The sequence below is a fragment of the Schistocerca americana genome, chromosome 3 (assembly GCF_021461395.2).
Source record: "Schistocerca americana isolate TAMUIC-IGC-003095 chromosome 3, iqSchAmer2.1, whole genome shotgun sequence".
Taxonomy (NCBI): Eukaryota; Metazoa; Arthropoda; class Insecta; order Orthoptera; family Acrididae; genus Schistocerca; species Schistocerca americana.
In genome coordinates, this window is record NC_060121.1 from 240,863,298 (window position 1) to 240,884,669 (window position 21,372).

At 45.4% G+C, this 21,372-nt stretch overlaps 1 protein-coding gene across 2 annotated transcripts in view; it reads right to left on the reverse strand.

Moving 5' to 3' along the window:
- LOC124607151 (mycosubtilin synthase subunit C) overlaps positions 1-21,372 on the reverse strand; it is a 136,785-nt gene that overhangs the window by 34,637 nt on the left and 80,776 nt on the right. For both annotated transcript variants that reach the window (XM_047139360.1, XM_047139359.1), the window contains exons 3-5: positions 12,323-12,644; positions 4,815-4,994; positions 307-530 (exon numbers count right to left, since the gene is read on the reverse strand). In XM_047139360.1, the coding sequence (XP_046995316.1) occupies positions 307-530; positions 4,815-4,994; positions 12,323-12,644 (726 nt within the window). The remainder of the gene's footprint in view (positions 1-306; positions 531-4,814; positions 4,995-12,322; positions 12,645-21,372) is intronic.

A 21,372-nucleotide genomic window follows, 5' to 3' on the forward strand; every position in this document is an offset into this window, starting at 1 on the left:
ATACAGGAGGGAGATACAGGAGGGAGATACAGGAGGGAGATACAGGAGGGAGATACAGGAGGGAGATACAGGAGGGAGATACAGGAGGGAGATACAGGAGGGAGATACAGGAGGGAGATACAGGAGGGAGATACAGGAGGGAGATACAGGAGGGAGATACAGGAGGGAGATACAGGAGGGAGATACAGGAGGGAGATACAGGAGGGAGATACAGGAGGGAGATACAGGAGGGAGATACAGGAGGGAGATACAGGACGAGGAGAGGGAGAGAGGAGGAGGTAAGGGAAGTGTGTGTCTGTGCCTTGCCTGGTGGTCGTGTAGCAGGAGCGCGAGCCGCTGGGGGTCCTTGGTGACGGGTGCGGGCACGACGACGAGAGGCCGTCCCTGCAGCAGCGGCGCCCACAGCTCGGCCACGTGGTCCACGAAGCTGAGCGCCGTCTTGAAGGCGCACGTCTCGCCCTCTGAGAACGGGAACGTCCGCCACTGCCAGCGCAGGCGGTTCAGCACCGTGGCGTGCGTCAGGCGCACTCCTACAAGGAAACAGAGACCGCGCACCTCACATTCTGTTCTCCACTCATCGCTCACACCTCTGCAGTACCAGATCACAACTTATTTCAGGGCTCTCGTAAAATAAGATACAATAATTTCCTCTTGCCTGTGTTTCTGGAAGTCTAACAACGTACCTACTCTTTGCTTTTAAGGAATAATCGGTTAGTTTTAATTGTGACCTCAGAAAAATAGTGTCACATAATTAACTGATTATAGGTACTTGTCTACAACTCCGTTAGACACTGAAATATCTAGTCCACACTGTCATAACACGCCGCTAGAGTGGTCGAAAACAGAATGTGCAGTCCATGGATAAAAAACTGCGCAGTTTTTTTGGCACCTAGCGGCGTGTTATGACACTATGGTGTAGATATTTCAGTGTGTACCACGATTATAGAAAAGTACCTACAAACAATTACTTAACTATTTTTTTCGTGGTGGTAATTAAAACTTTTTGACTACCCTTTTACAGAGGAAAATAGCCGTAATGAGCTCCAATTTGCGGGTAACTGATCCATTATAAGGCACAGTTTCAACAAAAGCTGCAGCTATGTCCTCTCTTTAAGACTGTAATCATTATTGAGCTGAAATTACACCTCTTACTCCTTACGATTACTAAAAATAGTTCTCGGTTTAACAGATTACTGCGATTGACAATTTTGGAAAGTTGTAAGGAATTGCCGATAAATGTTTCTCAACATCTTCGACGACTATACTTTATCCAAACAAAAGTTTGCCTTTAATTTTTTAATATTTTACAATACACTCACATGATATTTAACAATCTCTCATACTTTGACCACCCAGTGGTCATTTTCGGACTGAGTGTACATAAAAAGAGGCGACGAAGAATCAGTAGAGAATATGTCAATTGTATAACGGCTCTGTCATCTCTTATCTACTGAGTCTGTAGATGACTAGTGGCTGGTCGAAACCGGCTACGACATTGTGAAGTACTCATATGATTGTGCCGCAAAAATGTAGAACATAAATGAGCAGACTCAATCTCCATGATAAGAATGTAATTTTTGCCGTGTTTGTCGTCAGTTGCGTGGTAATTACAGGGTAATCAGTTTCGGTCTACACTACTATCTTTGGATCTATGGACATCACAAATTAGAATGTAAAAGAGTAGTTCAGCCCAGGACACTGACGGATCAAGATCATGACTGTCTGGCTTAATTGTACTATCGACTCAACACCGCAGCGATACGGAAGAACAAGAACATTCATCTTATGAACATAGTGCTGAAGATGGCTGAGCTACTGTGGAACTCCAGCGAACTTTCTCTGGATACCAGAACCTATGCATCCAACAGCGTAAGTACGCCTAACAGACCTACATGCAAAGGTCGCACCGTAGCTAACGGCCACTTAGTCAGGATTTCAATAGTCTGGCCTTATCCCTGAACTTAAAGCTAGGACATATACCGCATAGGAAGAGTAGACAGAAGATACAGTGGCACAGAGGTCACCAGAATATCGTGTTTTACATACTGGACATGCAGTAGACAGCACAGAACGTTCGTCAAGAAAGCGCTTCCTTCACAAGTAATATGCGTAGGACGGGCGTCAGAGACTCAACTGATGATATAAATGACACTTTTCGTATGTTATGACTTACTGTGTGCAACAGATTAAGCAAAAAAAAAAAACACTAATTTTCCCCTAGTTTCACAGCTATGCTCGCATCAGAAAAGACAAGTTTACGAAGTCGCCACGGATCTTTAAATTTTAAGCCGCAGATATAATTGAGTATATTCCCACAGTGCGCTTTAGAACTATCCCGTAGACTCTGAGGCAATGTTACTATACCTACATAGCACTTTATCTCATGGAAGCCGTAGTATAGGCAGAAGTTCTTATCGACATACGAACTGAAAAGAAACCGTTTCGCTTGCTCTTTATTTTCATGTATTTTGTGAGACTAGTCTTTATCATAATATTTTCTGTAACTTTCACTTTTCCTAGATCCGCTGTAATCTATTTCCAATATTATACTGACACACAGATCTCGACATCGCCTTTTCTGAGCTGGAATGTATACCTGCTAGAACAGCTTGATGGGACATTTTATAACGTCTTTAAAGACTTAGAACATCTTGGATGGTTCCCAACCAATTTCGGCCATTCAACCCAGTCTCTGACACATCGGCACTCTGTTCCTAACTTCTTCACCGACTTCCCACAAGAAGTCTGTTGCTGTGATGCTTCTCAAGCAGCGAACTAATGTGTGAAGTGCAAATCCGCGTAAAGACGGAAGTAATTGTTTAAGTTTCCTCGGGAAACATTTGTGCGATCTCGTGTTGATTCTAAGACCGTGTGAAGCATTTTGTGACTGCGGTGCTCGGAAACTAATGGTTCAAAAATGGTTCTGAGCACTATTGGACTTAATTTCGGAGGTCATCAGTCCCCTAGAACGTAGAACTACTTAAACCTAACTAACCTAAAGACATCACACACATCCACGCCCGAGGCAGGATTCGAACCTGCGACCGGAGGGGTCGCGCGGTTCCAGACTGTAGCGCCTCGAACCGCTCGGCCACACTGGCCGGCAACTAATGGTTAACGTCCAGGAATCTTATTACGAATATTAACGATATATTTTCACAAGCTGCGACACGTTGACCCGTAAATGTAATAAGTTTCCTTTAATTTACATCTATGGTCACAAACTGTTTGACAACAGATTACCGGTTTCGGTCTTTAATGGCCATCATCAGATCTGTTTCATAAAAACAAAGTCCTAATGTACTGCAGCCATAGTGGCAACGTCAAATGTTAAATGCGGAATCAGCACCAGCATCGTCAAATACATATAGATAACATCTGAAAGGTGGCTACACTGAGTCACAGCGCCAGAGATTGCGCCATAGAGTATTATTGCGCCGCCTCCACTGCAACAGTAGTAGTAGACAGGTTGCCGTGGGCAGTGCTTGTTGAGAGGATGTCGAGAGTAGTACTAGTTGAGACCATGTCGTGTGCAGTCATTGTTCTGTTGGGCGAGAGTAGATGCTGTTTGCTTGGTGTAATTTATATATGGAAGATGTTGCAATGATCACAGTGTATTTTTCGTCAATATATATGGAGGTAACAAAAATTTTTTATTTTAAATCTCCTTAATAATGCCTCATGGTCACAGGTTCAGTCAACAAAGCATCTGGTTCGTGTTCATGTATTAGACTTAATTCTGGTTTCTATGTGCAATTATAGTATTTGTGGTTTTTCAATTAGTTCATTGTAAATTGTGTTTAAAATTTCTTGTCGTATGGAGGAAGAACCGTGCCAGATGTACGTTGAACCACACTACCACACACAGAACAGTTACACTTGTGCTTTGTTGTTTTGTAGCTTTTATAGTTGCAGGGGACTTAATTGTGTTAACGGAAATTTCCTTTCATTCTTTATTATTTTTTGCAGTCAGATTGCGTACTAATACTAGTCAGGGGCACAGAGCTACTAAAATTACTTTTTTTGTATTTTTTTATTAATTAAGCCCCCATGCATATCACATGCACCATATCTGTATGTCAAATACATGTAGATAACATCACATGCACTATATCTATATGTATTTGACGATGCTGGTGCTGATTTCGCATTTAACATTTGACGATGCCACTATGGCTGCAGTACATTAGGACTTTGTTTTTATGAAATAGATCTGATGATGTTCATTAAAGACCGAAACCGGTAATCTGTCATCAAAAAGTTTGTGACCATAGACGTAAATTAAAAAAAAACTTATAACGATATATTGGCCCTAGAAATCGTTTAACTAATTCTGCAATTGGATAAATAAAAGTAGTTGGCATCCTAAACATCTTACGATTCTTATTACGCTTAGCATTTACATTTAACAACTTGCCACATTATTATCCACTCTTTATATCAAAAGCGATAGGGCTCGCGACCGACGGAGAACAACCCAGATGGGGCAACACCTACGAGAAGCAAGTTGGCTACAGTTCGTTTGTGAGGAGTCGGGGATGGACACACTGTACTCTGATCGGTAAATCAGACATAGTATCACTATTCGTTCCTGTGTACGTATTGGGGCGGAAGATTTTTCGAACATTCATTCCCCTGTTTGCTGTGATAAGTGTTATGAACTGCTTAATTAGTCGAGCTAGTACAATCGAATCCGAATGCCTTCAAAGGTGACCATTTGTATCATGTGTTCACGTGGATCAAGCTTTTATCTCCTCGTCTGGTTGTCATTTTTGTGCGTTACGAGTTTGGTGTAAACGTAGAGGGCGACGTACCTTTGGGGACGCCGGTGCTGCCGGACGTGTAGAGCACCAGCGCCAGAGGCGACTCGTGTCGGCGCTCCTTGTTCTGCAGGGTCTCTGAGTCACTGAGGGGGTCCCCAGGCAGCTCGGCCGCCTCGCGCTCCAACTCGCTGAAACTCACCGCGCTGTAGCCGCCCAGCACTTCCGTGTCCACTGCAACACAACACACAGAGGCTATCGTCACAACAGCGACGGAAGAGGGCAACAAACTTACGCATTGTTGAGGAAAAACTGCAACATCCTCAAGGGTTTTTCAGTGGTACCAGGGTGAAACATGTTCATATTCAGAGGCTGTAATGTTAGTGATTCATCTGTAAAATGTGAACTTTCGCAGCCGGAAACGTCGCCATTAATAAAATGTTTTGGGCTATTATGCTGTGCTCGAATGGACTTCACATTTAAACGCAACGTTTCGTCCACAATATACCTCATCCACGAAGGAAGTACCTTCTAAGGCGCTTGTTCGACCTATTCTTGAGAGTTGTTCATCAACATAGGATACTTATCAGGTAGGACTGACGGAAGAGAGAAAGACGTTTCGTCACGGAATCGCTTAGTCAGCGCGAGATGCTCAACAAACTCCATTAGCAATACTTACAGGAGAGGCGTTGTGCATTACAGAGAGGTTCAATACTGAAATATCGAGAGTCTGCCAGCATACTACTTCTTCCCACATACATCTCGTGCAATGACCAAGGCCAGAAAATTCCAGAAACTGGAGCCAATACAGAGGTCTATCGACAATATTTCTTCCCATGCGCCATTTACGAATGGAACAGTGCAGGGAGGATTAGTTAGTGGTACTAGAAATACGCTTCGCCACTCACCGTTAGGTTTGTTGCGGAGTATGACGTAGATGTACACTATGTGAACGAAAGTATCCAGACACCCCCAAAACATACGTTTTTTTTGTACTATGTGCATTGTGCTGCCACCTGCTGCCAGGTACTCCATATTAACGGCCTCAATAGTCAGACATAGTGAGAGTGCAGAATGGGGCGCTCCGCGGAACTCATGGACATATAACGTTGTCAGGTGATTGGGTGTCACTTATGTCACACCTCTGTACGGGAGATTTCCACACTGCTAAACATCCCTAGCTACACTGCTTCCGATGTGATAGTGAAGTGGAAACGTGAAGGGACACGTACGGCACAAAAGCGTACAGGCCGACCTCGTCTGTTGATTGACAGACCGCCGACAGCTGAAGAGAGTCGTAATGTCTAATAGGCAGACATCTATCCAGATCATCATACAGGAATTCCAAACTGCATCAGGACCCACTGCAAGTACTATGACAGTTAGGCGGGACGTGAGAAAACTTTGATTTCATGGTCGAGCGGCTGCTCACAAGCGACACATCACGCCGGTAAATGCCAAATGACGCCTCGCTTGGTAATAGGAGCGTGAACATTGGACGATTGAACAGTGTAAAAAAACGTGTTGAGTGAGGAATCACTGTTCACAATGTGGCGATCCCATGGCAGGGTGTGGGTATGGCGAATGCCCGGTGAACGTCATATGCCAGTGCGTCTAGTGCCAGTAGTAAAACGCGGATGCGGTGGTGTTCTGGTGTGGTCGCGTTTTTCATGGAAGGGGCTTGCACCCCTTGTTTTGCATGGCACTATCACAGCACAGGTCTACATTGATGTTTCAAACACCTTCTTGCTTCCCACTGTTTAAGAGCAATTCGGGGATGGCGATTGCATCTTTCAACACGATCGAGCACCTGTCCATAACACACCGCCTGTGGCGGAATGGTTACACAACAATAACATCCCTGTAATGGACTGGCCCACACAGAGCCCTGACCTGAATGCTATAGAACACCTTTGGAATGTTTTGGTACGCCAACTTCGTGTCAGGCCTCACCGACCGACATCGATACCTCTCCTCAATGCAGCACTCCGTGAAGAATGGGCTGCCATTCCCAAGAAACCTTCCAGCAGCTGATTGAACATATGTCTGCGAGTGTGGAAGCTGTAATCAAGGCTAGGGGTGGGCCAACACCATACTGAATCGCAGCATTACCGATGCAGGGCGCCACGAACTTTTAAGTCATGTTCAGCCATGTGTCCGGATACTTCTGATCACAGTGTAGATCTGTCGATGACTTCCGGGCACTTGGTACGCCCGGTATGTCATCAGAAACTCTTTGGAAACCGTCTGCTTGTGACAGGATTAAAATCAGGTGTGCCTCTGCCCATGCTACCGCGGACATGACACCGGCAAGAACGGCTACTGTCGTCTCGTTGAAGAGTTCACTGGAGAGTAGAATGGTGCTCTTTTGTCTTCAGTGACGAGAGTAGGTTTCGTCTGTATGTGGGTGATAGACATACACGTGTATACTGTAGACCTGCTGAGCTACCTATGCCAGAGTGCATTCACTCACGACACATAGGTGCCATTCCAGGTTTCATGCTGTTGGGGAACATCAGTTACAGCTCATGGTTACACTGGTGTTTCTACAGGGCAAAATAATCAGTGTGATACATTGCACAAGCTCTTACTCCCGTGCTACTGCCATTTCTTCGGGAGAAAGGTGATGTGCTTTTTCAGCAGGACAATGCACGTCCACATACGGCTGGTGCAACGCAACGTGCTATTCGTGGTGTACACAACTGCTCTGGCCAGAAAGCTGACCAGATCTGTCACCAGTTCAACATACATGGGGTATGATGAAGTGAGAACTTAGTCGTTTTCCAAGGCCTGCAAGGTACACTGACGAATCGCAACAAAAAGCACGAGATGTTTGGGACAATCTATCGCAGGATGCCTTTCGACAACTATATGACCGTTTATATGCGAGAATACACGCCTGCGTCATCGCCAGAGTTACGTACGCTGTGCTGATGCGACTGTGCGGACACCTTTTACTGTGATTTTCAAGTGGACTGAAATTGTTATCATATGCTCTTATAATGGCTAACTACGTATCACTTCACTTGAAAATAAAATGATTGTGTCTTTGAGGGTCTTCTTTTTTCCGGCAGTGTAATGCGTCAATCAGCACAGACCCAAGTATTTTACATAAGCTTCGTGAAGCAGGACCTCAGCTATGAACTCAAGATGAACACACAATAGGTTAAAGAAGAAAGGGAAGGCCGCGCAATGCATTGTAGTATAATTCAGTTGTATTAGAGAAGTCTGACAGAGACCGTAAGTACTTATCTGTACTTATCTGCAAACTAGTTTGCTTGTCGAGATTGGATAGTCAGAGAAGTCCATACGGTTCGAAACGTTCCTTCCTTCCTTAATTCGGAGCTGTCGTAGCGTCGCGCGAAATCTACCTTGTCGTGGCCGCCAGAACTGACGCACTGTGGCACTGTGGCCGCGAGAGACGAACTACTGGACGTGCTACTCCGCACGTTAATCGGAAACATTTATTGACGGATCCAGATTAATTTGTTACACTGCTACACTAAACTCTAAGTTTAGGTCGGCAGCCTCACTCTGACCCGTGAGACACGGTTGAACCTTTCGGTTATGTGTCCCGCAGATCATTTGAACGATAATTTATCCATGATAGTTATGTAGTCCGGAGTAATGGATTAAAATTTGTACCAGTCTGCATCACTATCGCGGATAAAACTGTGACTCAAAGTGTCTCAGGAACATAGACATTATTTGATTTTTTTTATGGAAAGGATGTGGTGTATTCTACATCTATACTCCGCGAGCCACCTTACGGTGTGTGGCGGAGGGTACTTATTGTACCACTATCTGATCCCCCCTTCCCTGTTCCATTCACGAATTGTGCGTGGGAAGAACGACTGCTTGTAAGTCTCCGTATTTGCTCTAATTTCTCGGATCTTTTCGTTGTGATCATTACGCGAGATATATGTGGGCGGTAGTAATATGTTGCCCATCTCTTCCCGGAATGTGCTCTCTCGTAATTTCGATAATAAACCTCTCCGTATTGCGTAACGCCTTTCTTGAAGTGTCCGCCACTGGAGCTTGTTCAGCATCTCCGTAACGCTCTCGCGCTGACTAAATGTCCCCATGACGAATCGCGCTGCTTTTCGCTGGATCATGTCTATCTCTTCTATTAATCCAACCTGGTAAGGGTCCCATACTGATGAGCAATACTCAAGAATCGGACGAACATGCGTTTTGTAAGCTACTTCTTTCGTCGATGAGTCACATTTTCTTAGAATTCTTCCTATGAATCTCAACCTGGCGCCTGCTTTTCCCACTATTTGTTTTATGTGATCATTCCACTTCAGATCGCTCCGGATAGTAACTCCTAAGTATTTTACGGTCGTTACCGCTTCCAATGATTTACCACCTATGGCATAATCGTACTGGAATGGATTTCTGCCCCTATGTATGCGCATTATATTACATTTATCTACGTTTAGGGAAAGCTGCCAGCTGTCGCACCATGCATTAATCCTCTGCAGGTCCTCCTGGAGTACGTACGAGTCTTCTGATGTTGCTACTTTCTTGTAGACAACCGTGTCATCTGCAAATAGCCTCACGGAGCTACCGATGTTGTCAACTAAGTCATTTATGTATATTGTAAACAATAAAGGTCCTATCACGCTTCCCTGCGGTACTCCCGAAATTACCTCTACATCTGCAGATTTTGAACCGTTAAGAATGACATGTTGTGTTCTTTCTTCTAGGAAATCCTGAATCCAATCACAAACCTGGTCCGATATTCCGTAAGCTCGTATTTTTTTCACTAAACATAAGTGCGGAACCGTATCAAATGCCTTCCTGAAGTCCAGGAATACGGCATCAATCTGCTCGCCAGTGTCTACGGCACTGTGAATTTCTTGGGCAAATAGGGCGAGCTGTGTTTCACATGATCTCTGTTTGCGGAATCCATGTTGGTTATGATGAAGGAGATTTGTATTATCTAAGAACGTCATAATACGAGAACACAAAACATGTTCCATTATTCTACAACAGATTGACGTAAGCGAAATAGGCCTATAATTATTCGCATCTGACTTATGACCCTTCTTGAAAATGGGAACGACCTGCGCTTTCTTCCAGTCGCTAGGTACTTTACGTTCTTCCAGCGATCTACGATAAATTGCTGATAGAAAGGGGGCAAGTTCTTTAGCATAATCACTGTAGAATCTTAAGGGTATCTCGTCTGGTCCGGATGCTTTTCCACTACTAAGTGATAGCAGTTGTTTTTCAATTCCGATATCGTTTATTTCAATATTTTCCATTTTGGCGTCCGTGCGACGGCTGAAGTCAGGGACCGTGTTACGATTTTCCGCAGTGAAACAGTTTCGGAACACTGAATTCAGTATTTCTGCCTTTCTTCGGTCGTCCTCTGTTTCGGTGCCATCGTGGTCAACGAGTGACTGAATAGGGGATTTAGATCCGCTTACCGATTTTACATATGACCAAAACTTTTTAGGGTTCTTGTTTAGATTGTTTGCCAATTGTTAACAATAACCAACATATGAAGAAACAAATTCCGATCTTAGCTGGAATTGGGAATTTAAATAAATTCAACGGCGACAAGTGAAAATTTGTGCCGGACCAGGACTCAAATCCTGATTTCCAGCTTTACTTGAGCAGTCGCTTAAGCCGTTCGCCTATGCGAGGACGCTTCACGTGTATCCCAAACTCCCAATTTGTCGCACGCAACATACGTAGCATCTCCTGTCCATTACCGTCTTCGCTCGCAGCATCAAGCTGTTTCCCGCTAGAGTTCGGGCGAAGAGGGCGTCTGCACTGAATGGTCATTAAACGCCGTCAAGGCGCTTATATTTGTGTGTGTCGTGTCTTGTTTTGTTTTCAGGCAGGCAGATTTCGATGACGACGTTGTCTACACAAGATCAACAGTCGGCTGTGCTGTGCAGAATTTTCGTATCTTTGTATTTAATTTTGTAGTTGGTTTCTAGGCAATTTCCAGCAACTGCCGATTTTGTAGACTGCTGGAGATCTGTGTGCCTTTTGTATTTCGTGCGCCTTTCAACTGTGCGAATGGTCATCCGACATGTGTATTTCCGCACTCGCTTGATATGTAATATACCTCAGATTTCCGGAGCCCCAAATCGTCTTTTGCTGTCTTGAAAGAGCAATTGCTCTTCGGCCAGTGGGCGTTAGACACATTAGACATTTTGTAGTTTTGAAATTGCACCGATTTTTCTAGGCAAGTTGCCCGCGTATGGAATGTAGACTATCTTTTTAGCTTGGTCTTCATCGGGAATCGGCAGTGGTGTGATCGTTTGCTCGAAGGCGTGACAAATCTGGCGGTCGCTTCAGTTGCTTTTCTACAACACGTTCCTGATGTGGTCCAGTTCCCATTTTAGGCTTTGTCGGAGATCACACGACCTCTGCGAAGCAAAGTGTTTAGCACTCCTTCCATTTGTGACGAGTGATGAGAGCTAGAGCCGTGAGGGTACTGGTCCGCGTGGGTTTTCTTCCGATAAACCCTGTTGTCGCAGTGCTCCGTCCGGTTTTTCTCCGTACCAGAAAATCCACGAATGGTAGCTGAAAATCGATTTCAATTTACAAGGAGAGCTGTCCAGCGGTGAGACCGACTTTTTGAAGCAAGTCTGTAGTACGACTTAGGTTAAGGTCTCATTTTTGAGTAATCTACGAAAAAATATTCCGTGATTTTTTGTCGATTACTCGCGAACGTGGGCCCACCATGGCGAATGGCTGCAGGGTGTGATTCCAAGGACCTTAAATTACATCACCGTATAAAGTGTTTCCCACCGCTGGGGACTTAACCTTGTTAGGAGAGCGCGGGCTCCGACACTGAAATTTCTCCAGACGCAGCAGAAACGGAACTACGCACACGGCGAAGGCGGGCGGCAGACCGAGGGCAACCACTGTACTCCCGAGTGCGAGCTACCCTCAAGGCAATTTTCAACAATTACCTATTTTATTAACTGTACAACACCTGGAACTGCGACTGAAATGCACACACTAGCATTGGTACTGGACGTTGGCAAAGTAGCAGAGCATTCCACGGTCTAATGAATCCTGATACGTTCTTCATCATGCTTATGGGAGGGGGTCAATCCGTCGTCTTTCTTGACACCTGTACTGTGTGACAGACTAGCTGGCGGTAGCTCCATTGTGCCCTGGGAAACATTCTTGTCGGCATCCATGTGTCTTGTGGAGATCGTGCAGGGCACCATGACGGCCAAGGAGTTTCAGACCACGCACCCCACTTCATGACGATCATGTTTCCCGACAGCAGTGACTCGGCTCTGAGCACTATGGGACATAACTTCTGAGGTCATCAGTCCCATAGAACTTACAACTACTTAAACTTAGCTAACCTAAGGACATCACACACACCCCTGCCCGAGGCAGGATTCGAACCTGCGACCGTAGGGGTCGCGCGGGTCCAGACTGTAGCGCCTAGAACCGCTCGGCCACCCCGGCCGGCGACAACGGTGACTTTTTCAGCAAGATAATGACCCGTACCACAAGGTGGTGAAGTGGTTCAAGGAACACAGTGGCGAGTCCCAGTTGGTGTGCGTCAGTATGAGACTCACCGGCGTCGGCTATGACTATGGCGGGCCGCGCCTCACGCAGGATGTGGTGCACTCGCGCGGCGGGGAAGCCGGGCCCCAGCGGCAGGTAGGCGGCGCCCGCCTTCCAGGCGGCCAGCAGCGCCACGACGAGTCCAGCACGAGGCCGCATGTCCACCGCCACCAGCCAGTCGCCGTCGCCGTTGGGCCCCGCGACAGTGGCACCCTGCACCCGCCGCACCAGCGCGCGCGCCACGCGCGACGCCGCCTCGTCCAGAGCGCGCAGCGCCACCGCCGCACTGCCCGCCTCGCCATCCTCTACGGAGCCGGGACACACCAGCGCCACCTGACAATCATGCATAATGTTATAAAAATTTATTCATATATGAATGCATTCATGTACGTATGTATGTACATATATATGCACGTACGTATATGGGAAGTATATATATATGCACAACATACGTACATACACTCCTGGAAATTGAAATAAGAACACCGTGAATTCATTGTCCCAGGAAGGGGAAACTTTATTGACACATTCCTGGGGTCAGATACATCACATGATCACACTGACAGAACCACAGGCACATAGACACAGGCAACAGAGCATGCACAATGTCGGCACTAGTACAGTGTATATCCACCTTTCGAAGCAATGCAGGCTGCTATTCTCCCATGGAGACGATCGTAGAGATGCTGGATGTAGTCCTGTGGAACGGCTTGCCATGCCATTTCCACCTGGCGCCTCAGTTGGACCAGCGTTCGTGCTGGACGTGCAGACCGCGTGAGACGACGCTTCATCCAGTCCCAAACATGCTCAATGGGGGACAGATCCGGAGATCTTGCTGGCCAGGGTAGTTGACTTACACCTTCTAGAGCACGTTGGGTGGCACGGGATACATGCGGACGTGCATTGTTCTGTAGGAACAGCAAGTTCCCTTGCCGGTCTAGGAATGGTAGAACGATGGGTTCGATGACGGTTTGGATGTACCGTGCACTATTCAGTGTCCCCTCGACGATCACCAGTGGTGTACGGACAGTGTGGGAGATTGCTCCCCACACCATGATGCCGGGTGTTGGCCCTGTGTGCCTCGGTCGTATGCAGTCCTGATTGTAGCGCTCACCTGCACGGCGCCAAACACGCATACGACCATCATTGGCACCAAGGCAGAAGCGACTCTCATCGCTGAAGACGACACGTCTCCATTCGTCCCTCCATTCACGCCTGTCGCGACACCACTGGAGGCGGGCTGCACGATGTTGGGGCGTGAGCGGAAGACGGTCTAACGGAGTGCGGGACCGTAGCCCAGCTTCATGGAGACGGTTGCGAATCGTCCTCGCCGATACCCCAGGAGCAACAGTGTCTCTAATTTGCTGGGAAGTGACGGTGCGGTCCCCTACGGCACTGCGTAGGATCCTACGGTCTTGGCGTGCATCCGTGCGTCGCTGCGGTCCGCTCCCAGGTCGACGGGCACGTGCACCTTCCGCCGACCACTGGCGACAACATCGATGTACTGTGGAGACCTCACGCCCCACGTGTTGAGCAATTCGGCGGTACGTCCACCCGGCCTCCCGCATGCCCACTATACGCCCTCGCTCAAAGTCCGTCAACTGCACATACGGTTCACGTCCACGCTGTCGCGGCATGCTACCAGTGTTAAAGACTGCGATGGAGCTCCGTATGCCACGGCAAACTGGCTGACACTGACGGCGGCGGTGCACAAATGCTGCGCAGGTAGCGCCATTCGACGGCCAACACCGCGGTTCCTGGTGTGTCCGCTGTGCCGTGCGTGTGATCATTGCTTGTACAGCCCTCTCGCAGTCTCCGGAGCAAGTATGGTGGGTCTGACACACCGGTGTCAATGTGTTCTTTTTTCCATTTCCAGGAGAGTAGAAAGCACGTATGTATACAGAACGTATGTATACAGAACGTATGTATACAGAACGTATGTATACAGAACGTATGTATACAGAACGTATGTATACAGAACGTATGTATACAGAACGTATGTATACAGAACGTATGTATACAGAACGTATGTATACAGAACGTATGTATACAGAACGTATGTATACAGAAAGTATGTATGCATGCATGCATGTTTATATACAGGGTATTACAAAAAGGTACCGTCAAACTTTCAGGAAACATTCCTCACACACAAAGAAAGAAAATATGTTATGTGGACATGTGTCCAGAAACGCTTACTTTCCATGTTAGAGCTCATTTTATTACTTCTCTTCAAATCACATTAATTCATGGAATGGAAACACACAGCAACAGAACGTACCAGCGTGACTTCAAACACTTTGTTACAGGAAATGTTCAAAATGTCCTCCGTTAGCGAAGATACATGCATCCACCCTCCCTGTTGCGCTGATGCAGCCCTGGAGAATGGCGTATTATCACAGCTTCGAACGTCTTCCTGTCGGGACACCTTCGTTCTGGAAATCTCTCTCGATAGAAACGTACCGCGCCACGGCTATTGCCCCGTGCTAATCCATACATCAAATGGGCATCTGCTAACTCCGCATTTGTAAACATTGCACTGACAGCAAAACCACGTTCGTGATGAACACTAACCTGTTGATGCTACGTACTGATGTGCTTGATGCTAGTACTGTACAGCAACGAGTCTCATGTCAACACAAGCACCGAAGTCAGCATCACCTTCCTTCAATTGAGCCAACTGGCGGTGAATCGAGGAAGTACAGTACATACTGACGAAACTAAAATGAGCTCTAACATCGAAATTAAGCGTTTCCGGACACATGTCCACATAATATCTTTTCTTTATTTGTGTGTGAGGAACGTTTCCTGAAAGTTTGGCCGTACCTTTTTGTAACACCCTGTATACAGGGTGGTCCATTGATCGTGACTGGGCGAAATATATCACGAAATAAGCATCAAACGAAAAAACTACAAAGAACGAAACTTGTCTAGCTTGAAGGGGCAGCCGGCCGGAGTGGCCGAGCGGTTCTTGGCGCTACAGTCTGGAACCGCGCGACCGCTAAGGTCCCAGGTTCGAATCCTGCCTCGGGCATGGATGTGTGTGATGTCCTTAGGTTAGTTAGGTTTAAGTAGTTTCAAGTTCTAGGGGACTGATGACTTCAGAATTTAAGTCCCATAGTGCTCAGAGCCATTTGAACCATTTTGAACCTAGGCTTTTCATTGATGTGGCAGTCATGGGTTAGAGATATGCACATATACAAATGCCTGCAGTATCGCGTACTCAATGTATAAAAGGGCACTGTACTGGCGGAGCTGTCATTTGTACTCGGGTGATTCATGTGAAAAGGTTTCTATTTTGGGCGCACGATGAGAATTAACAGACCTTGAATGCGCAAGGTAGCTGGAGCTAGATACCTGGGGGTAGGCACGAATGTGTGTGAAATATATGTGAATTACGTGTGACACATGCATATCCAAGTGAAGGCTCAGATAAAAGACTCAAACCTCATGTTCTATTTCAACCAAACTTCATACAGATATTACTGTCTACATAGAAATACTTCGCGGTGTAAGAAGCAGCAACATCCTATTGGAATGAGAGAGAGAGAGAGAGAGAGAGAGAGAGAGAGAGAGAGAGAGAGAGAGAGAGAGAGAGAGAAGTTTGACAGAGGGAGAAGGAACAAATCGATGAGGGAGCAGCAGATGGATTAATAGAATTTGAATAAAAATTCCAGACTATGCTGGTGCGATTGTCACCAGCGATCCGTATTTAACAAATGAAAGTGATAGTTAATCAGGTGTCTAGCTATGTAGTTCGTCATCCGTGTTGGATGGCAAATTGGCTGCAAAGTTATTTACTGTCTTGCAGGATGTTGGAGGTGCTTTGCCCTCTACTATTCTTGCTCGTGTGCGTGATCTTGCAAGGGCAGTGGGGCACATTAACGTCACTGCAACCAAGAGTGATAAAATGGGTGCAATAGAACTACAGATATGGTACGATCATTGGTTTTGGCCAGTAGCTGGTCAAAATAAGTTGCTTGTGCTTGGTTCCTGGACGGTATGTAAAAATCTTGCTCCTTTATAGCAAACTATACGTCCTGTAAAGTGTGTGACATTGCAGTTCATACCACCTGGAACCATTGCACCAGTTTATCCTCTGGATGTTTGTTTTTCCATGCCTATAAAATATTATCGCACTATCTACAGCTATGTCTTAAAGGGTATTTAGTTTCACGATAAGCTCCACGACGAACTGTTCCTCATTCATTGCATTCCACGACATTCCATCAGTTCTCTTCACCCCGTTACACCAACAAGATTCTATATGTATTCTATAAGAGTGGATACCTACCTCAACATCTTGCATGGTTTGTAACTCCCGAAGAGTTCACCATCGATCTTGCTGGTGCGAACATTTGTGATCACTGAGACGGTTGATTCGGTCTTTAAGGTGCAAGTTAATGGTTTGTTTTGAACATTTCTTGAACGTGACGAAATCTGTTTTGAAGTGTAATACATCCATCCTATAGAAGTTGATATGTGAAACTCGCAGACAATCCTTTTCTGTAATAAATGTTAACACAAGACTCAAATGAGCTTTACTAAAGAATGAACTTGTGACCTCGCATGCAAGTGTTTCCTCAGTGTCCTGTCAAACTCTTCAGTAGCATTACCAGATTCCAAGTTTTGTGTTTCCAAATAAGCTCACTGGACAAAGTGTTATGTACCCCCCCCCCCCCCGCCTCTTCCACACACACCCCTTTAACAGTACAGTGACCGCTTTGGGCACTTTCACTTTATAGGGAAGAGCCTGCCGGTCATATGATCCTGCACGTCACTAAAATGAAAAGTGTGTGCCAATAGGTTGTATAGAACTACCGCAGAAAGATGGGTACACGTGGATACGTACGAATTGCAGAAAGTGTATAGGATCGGTTATTCTGGCCGTGGTAATTTACTTCGTAAGTCAAACCCGTGATCAGCTTACTTGGATATGTCGGATAAAGAGACAGATGACAGTGGAGGTACGAGACAAAAATGGGGACAATTCTATGTTTAATCATTGTGAAAAGTATGTTGTACAAAGCACGATATGTATTGCTAGGCACCACTGTCAGTCTTAGGACCAGCAACTGGCCAGTACAGTATAGCCGACGACTGGATGAGAATGCAGCAGACAAAGAGCGTAATTGCGACAGCTGGAGGTGGAACTTTTACAAAATATTAAAAAATCAGTACTGTGTTGGTACTAATGTACAGGGATATCCAAAAAGAAGGAATAAATTTCGAACATTTATTGCTTCCAAACTATAAAAGATAGAAACAGTTCCTAAATTCCTGGAAAGATAAAAGTTGTAATTTCTATGCATTCAATGTGAGCACCATGTGTGTTACACGACAAATATCAAAATTGTGGCTCATTTCCTGCCCCACACAAAGCAGCTGGTTTCTCATTATCCAATTCACACCTTCAACAGTGCGGTGTTGCAGGATTTCAAGAGTGTCAGGCAGAGGGGGTAAAAACGCGGTCTTTTACGTAAACCCACAGTTCGTCTTCTCCTCCTGCTCTTCCAATGTAACATCCTGGAATGGTGTCATTCAGGTAACGTCAGACGTGCTTGGAGAATTTCTTTAATTTTCCCTCTTTCCAGGAACGTTGGAAATGTTTATGTTTTGTAGTTTAGAAGCAATAAATGTTTGAAATCTGTTCCTTTCTTTTGAATAGTCCTGTGTATAGCGCCAAGCGAATTGTGAATTTATTCTTCAACATTATGCTAGAACTGAGATCTAGTTACATATTTTAAGTGGCGCACTGATTTATTCCCTACCAGAGAATATAGCAATGTTTATTTTGAATTTTTTGGAAGTGATTAGTGATTTGGATGTGGACGCCGCCTCCTGTTGTATGGCTACGTAGTATTCTATTGTGATTTGGACTCGAGCTTAATTAGAAACGTTGATACGGGATTGAAAGCAGTTGGTAGTGAGATTACTCACTTTCGTGAATTTTCCGCTTGCTGTCAGTTACAATTTTTTCCCTCTACTACTTCTGATAAGTGAGGTTAGTCACGGTTTATTAAAGATTAGTATTGTGGTGGTAAGTAAGTAAGTAAGTAAGTAAGTAAGTAAGTAAGTAAGTAAGTAAAACAGGCAAGAAGGAATACAAACGTCTCAAAAATGAGATCGACAGGAAGTGCAAAATGGCTAAGCAGGGATGGCTAGAGGACAAATGTAAGGATGTAGAGGCCTATCTCACTAGGGGTAAGATAGATACCGCCTACAGGAAAATTAAAGAGACCTTTGGAGATAAGAGAACCACTTGTATGAATATCAAGAGGTCAGATGGAAACCCAGCTCTAAGCAAAGAAGGGAAAGCAGAAAGGTGGAAGGAGTATATAGAGGGTCTATAGAAGGGCGATGTACTTGAGGACAATATTATGGAAATGGAAGAGGATGTAGATGAAGATGAAGATGAAATGGGAGATACGATACTGCGTGAAGAGTTTGACAGAGCACTGAAAGACCTGAGTCGAAACAAGGCCCCTGGAGTAGACAATATTCCATTGGAACTACTAACGGCCGTGGGAGAGCCAGTCGTGACAAAACTCTACCATCTGGTGAGCAAGATGTATGAAACAGGCGAAATACCCTCAGACTTCAAGAAGAATATAATGATTCCAATCCCAAAGAAAGCAGGTGTTGACAGATGTGAAAATTACCGAACTATCAGCTTAATAAGTCACACCTGCAAAATACTAACGCGAATTCTTTACAGACGAATGGAAAAACTAGTAGAAGCCAACCTCGGGGAAGATCAGTTTGGATTCCGTAGAAACACTGGAACACGTGAGGCAATACTGACCTTACGACTTATCTTAGAAGAAAGATTAAGGAAAGGCAAACCTACGTTTCTAGCATTTGTAGACTTAGAGAAAGCTTTTGACAGTGTTGACTGGAATACTCTCTTTCAAATTCTGAAGGTGGCAGGGGTAAAATACAGGGAGCGAAAGGCTATTTACAATTTGTACAGGAACCAGATGGCAGTTATAAGAGTCGAGGGACATGAAAGGGAAGCCGTGGTTGGGAAGGGAGTAAGACAGGGTTGTAGCCTGTCCCCGATGTTATTCAATCTGTATATTGAGCAAGCAGTAAAGGAAACAAAAGAAAAATTCGGAGTAGGTATTAAAATTCATGGAGAAGAAATAAAAACTGAGGTTCGCCGATGACATTGTAATTCTGTCAGAGACAGCAAAGGACTTGGAAGAGCAGTTGAATGGAATGGACAGTGTCTTGAAAGGAGGATATAAGATGAACATCAACAAAAGCAAAACAAGGATAATGGAATGTAGTCTAATTAAGTCGGGTTATGCTGCGGGAATTAGATTAGGAAATGAGGCACTTAAAGTAGTAAAGGAGTTTTGCTATTTGGGGAGCAAAATAACTGATGATGGTCGAAGTAGAGAGGATATAAAATGTAGGCTGGCAATGGCAAGGAAAGCGTTTCTGAAGTAGAGAAATTTGTTAACATCCAGTATTGATTTAAGTGTCAGGAAGTCATTTCTGAAAGTATTCGTATGGAGTGTAGCCATGTATGGAAGTGAAACATGGACGATAAATAGTTTGGACAAGAAGAGAATAGAAGCTTTCGAAATGTGGTGCTACAGAAGAATGCTGAAGATTAGATGGGTAGATCACATAGCTAATGAGGAAGTATTGAATAGGATTGGGGAGAAGAGAAGTTTGTGGCACAACTTGACCAGAAGAAGGGATCGGTTGGTAGGACATGTTCTGAGGCATCAAGGGATCACCAATTTAGTATTGGAGGGCAGCGTGGAGGGTAAAAATCGTAGGGGGAGACCAAGAGATGAATACACTAAGCAGATTCAGATGGATGTAGGTTGCAGTAGGTACTGGGAGATGAAAAAGCTTGCACAGGATAGAGTAGCATGGAGAGCTGCATCAAACCAGTCTCAGGACTGAAGACCACAACAACAACAACAACATTGTGGTGTCACCGCCAGACACCACACTTGCTAGGTGGTAGCCTTTAAATCGGCCGCGGTCCGTTAGTATACGTCGGACCCGCGTGTCGCCACTGTCAGTGATTGCAGACCGAGTGCCGCCACACGGCAGGTCTAGAGACGTCCTAGCACTCGCCCCAGTTTTACAGCCGACTTTGCTAGCAGTGGTTCACTGACAAAATATGCTCTCATTTGCCGAGACGATAGTTAGCATAGCCTTCAGCTACGTCATTTGCTACGACCTAGCAAGGCCCCATATCAATTGCTATTTATCTTGTGATGCATGTACCGTCAGACCGATGTTCACCAATTATGGATTAAAGTTAAGTATTCCAGAATCTACGTACTATTTTTGCTACTATAAGACCTTGACCTGTTCCAGACCTCACGCCATCCTGCGTGAGCTTAAACGCGTGCCTTTCGGCTACCTCCTAGTGGCTTGGCTGTCTTGCCAAGTCACAACAAGTATAATCGTAATTACGGGAATTTCTATTAAAGCCACGATTTGTGTGGCTTCCCCTGAGTCAGTAACTACATCTAGAAGCACTCAGACGTCCTTAGGTCAGTCGGTTGATCGAACAACTGCATCCGACGAACTTTAGAGCGTGTAGCATAGTTTAACAGCCACAAAAGGAGCTATAGTGATCGGACGTACCCGTGACCACACCACCAATAGAACTGCCCTATTTGCTGGTGTATCAACGCGGGCAGTCCAACGTGCCTACAAGGAATGGTGTATCACTCGCAGCTATGTAACACGGCTTAAGAACAGTAGTCAAAGATCCTGCCAACAGGGTCCATGCTTTGTAAATTATAATCTGTTTTTAACCCGGCAGGATGTGCCGTTGTCAGAGAATGCACGACCTCGAAGAGTCTCCGACTGAACATCCCGAAAGGAACTGCGTTCAGTTGGAGTGGTCTCGTTATTTCCTGATATTGCCAAACCGTCTGCGAAGACAAGGCACACAGTTTTGTTATGTTTCTACCGCACTGAACAGACGACAATTCTATGGGACGCCAGTTCGATGAGGTAGGAGTGAAATGTTTCATCCGTGAATTTCACTTTGTGACTTGTTTTGGTGAGCGTTTGTGGAATT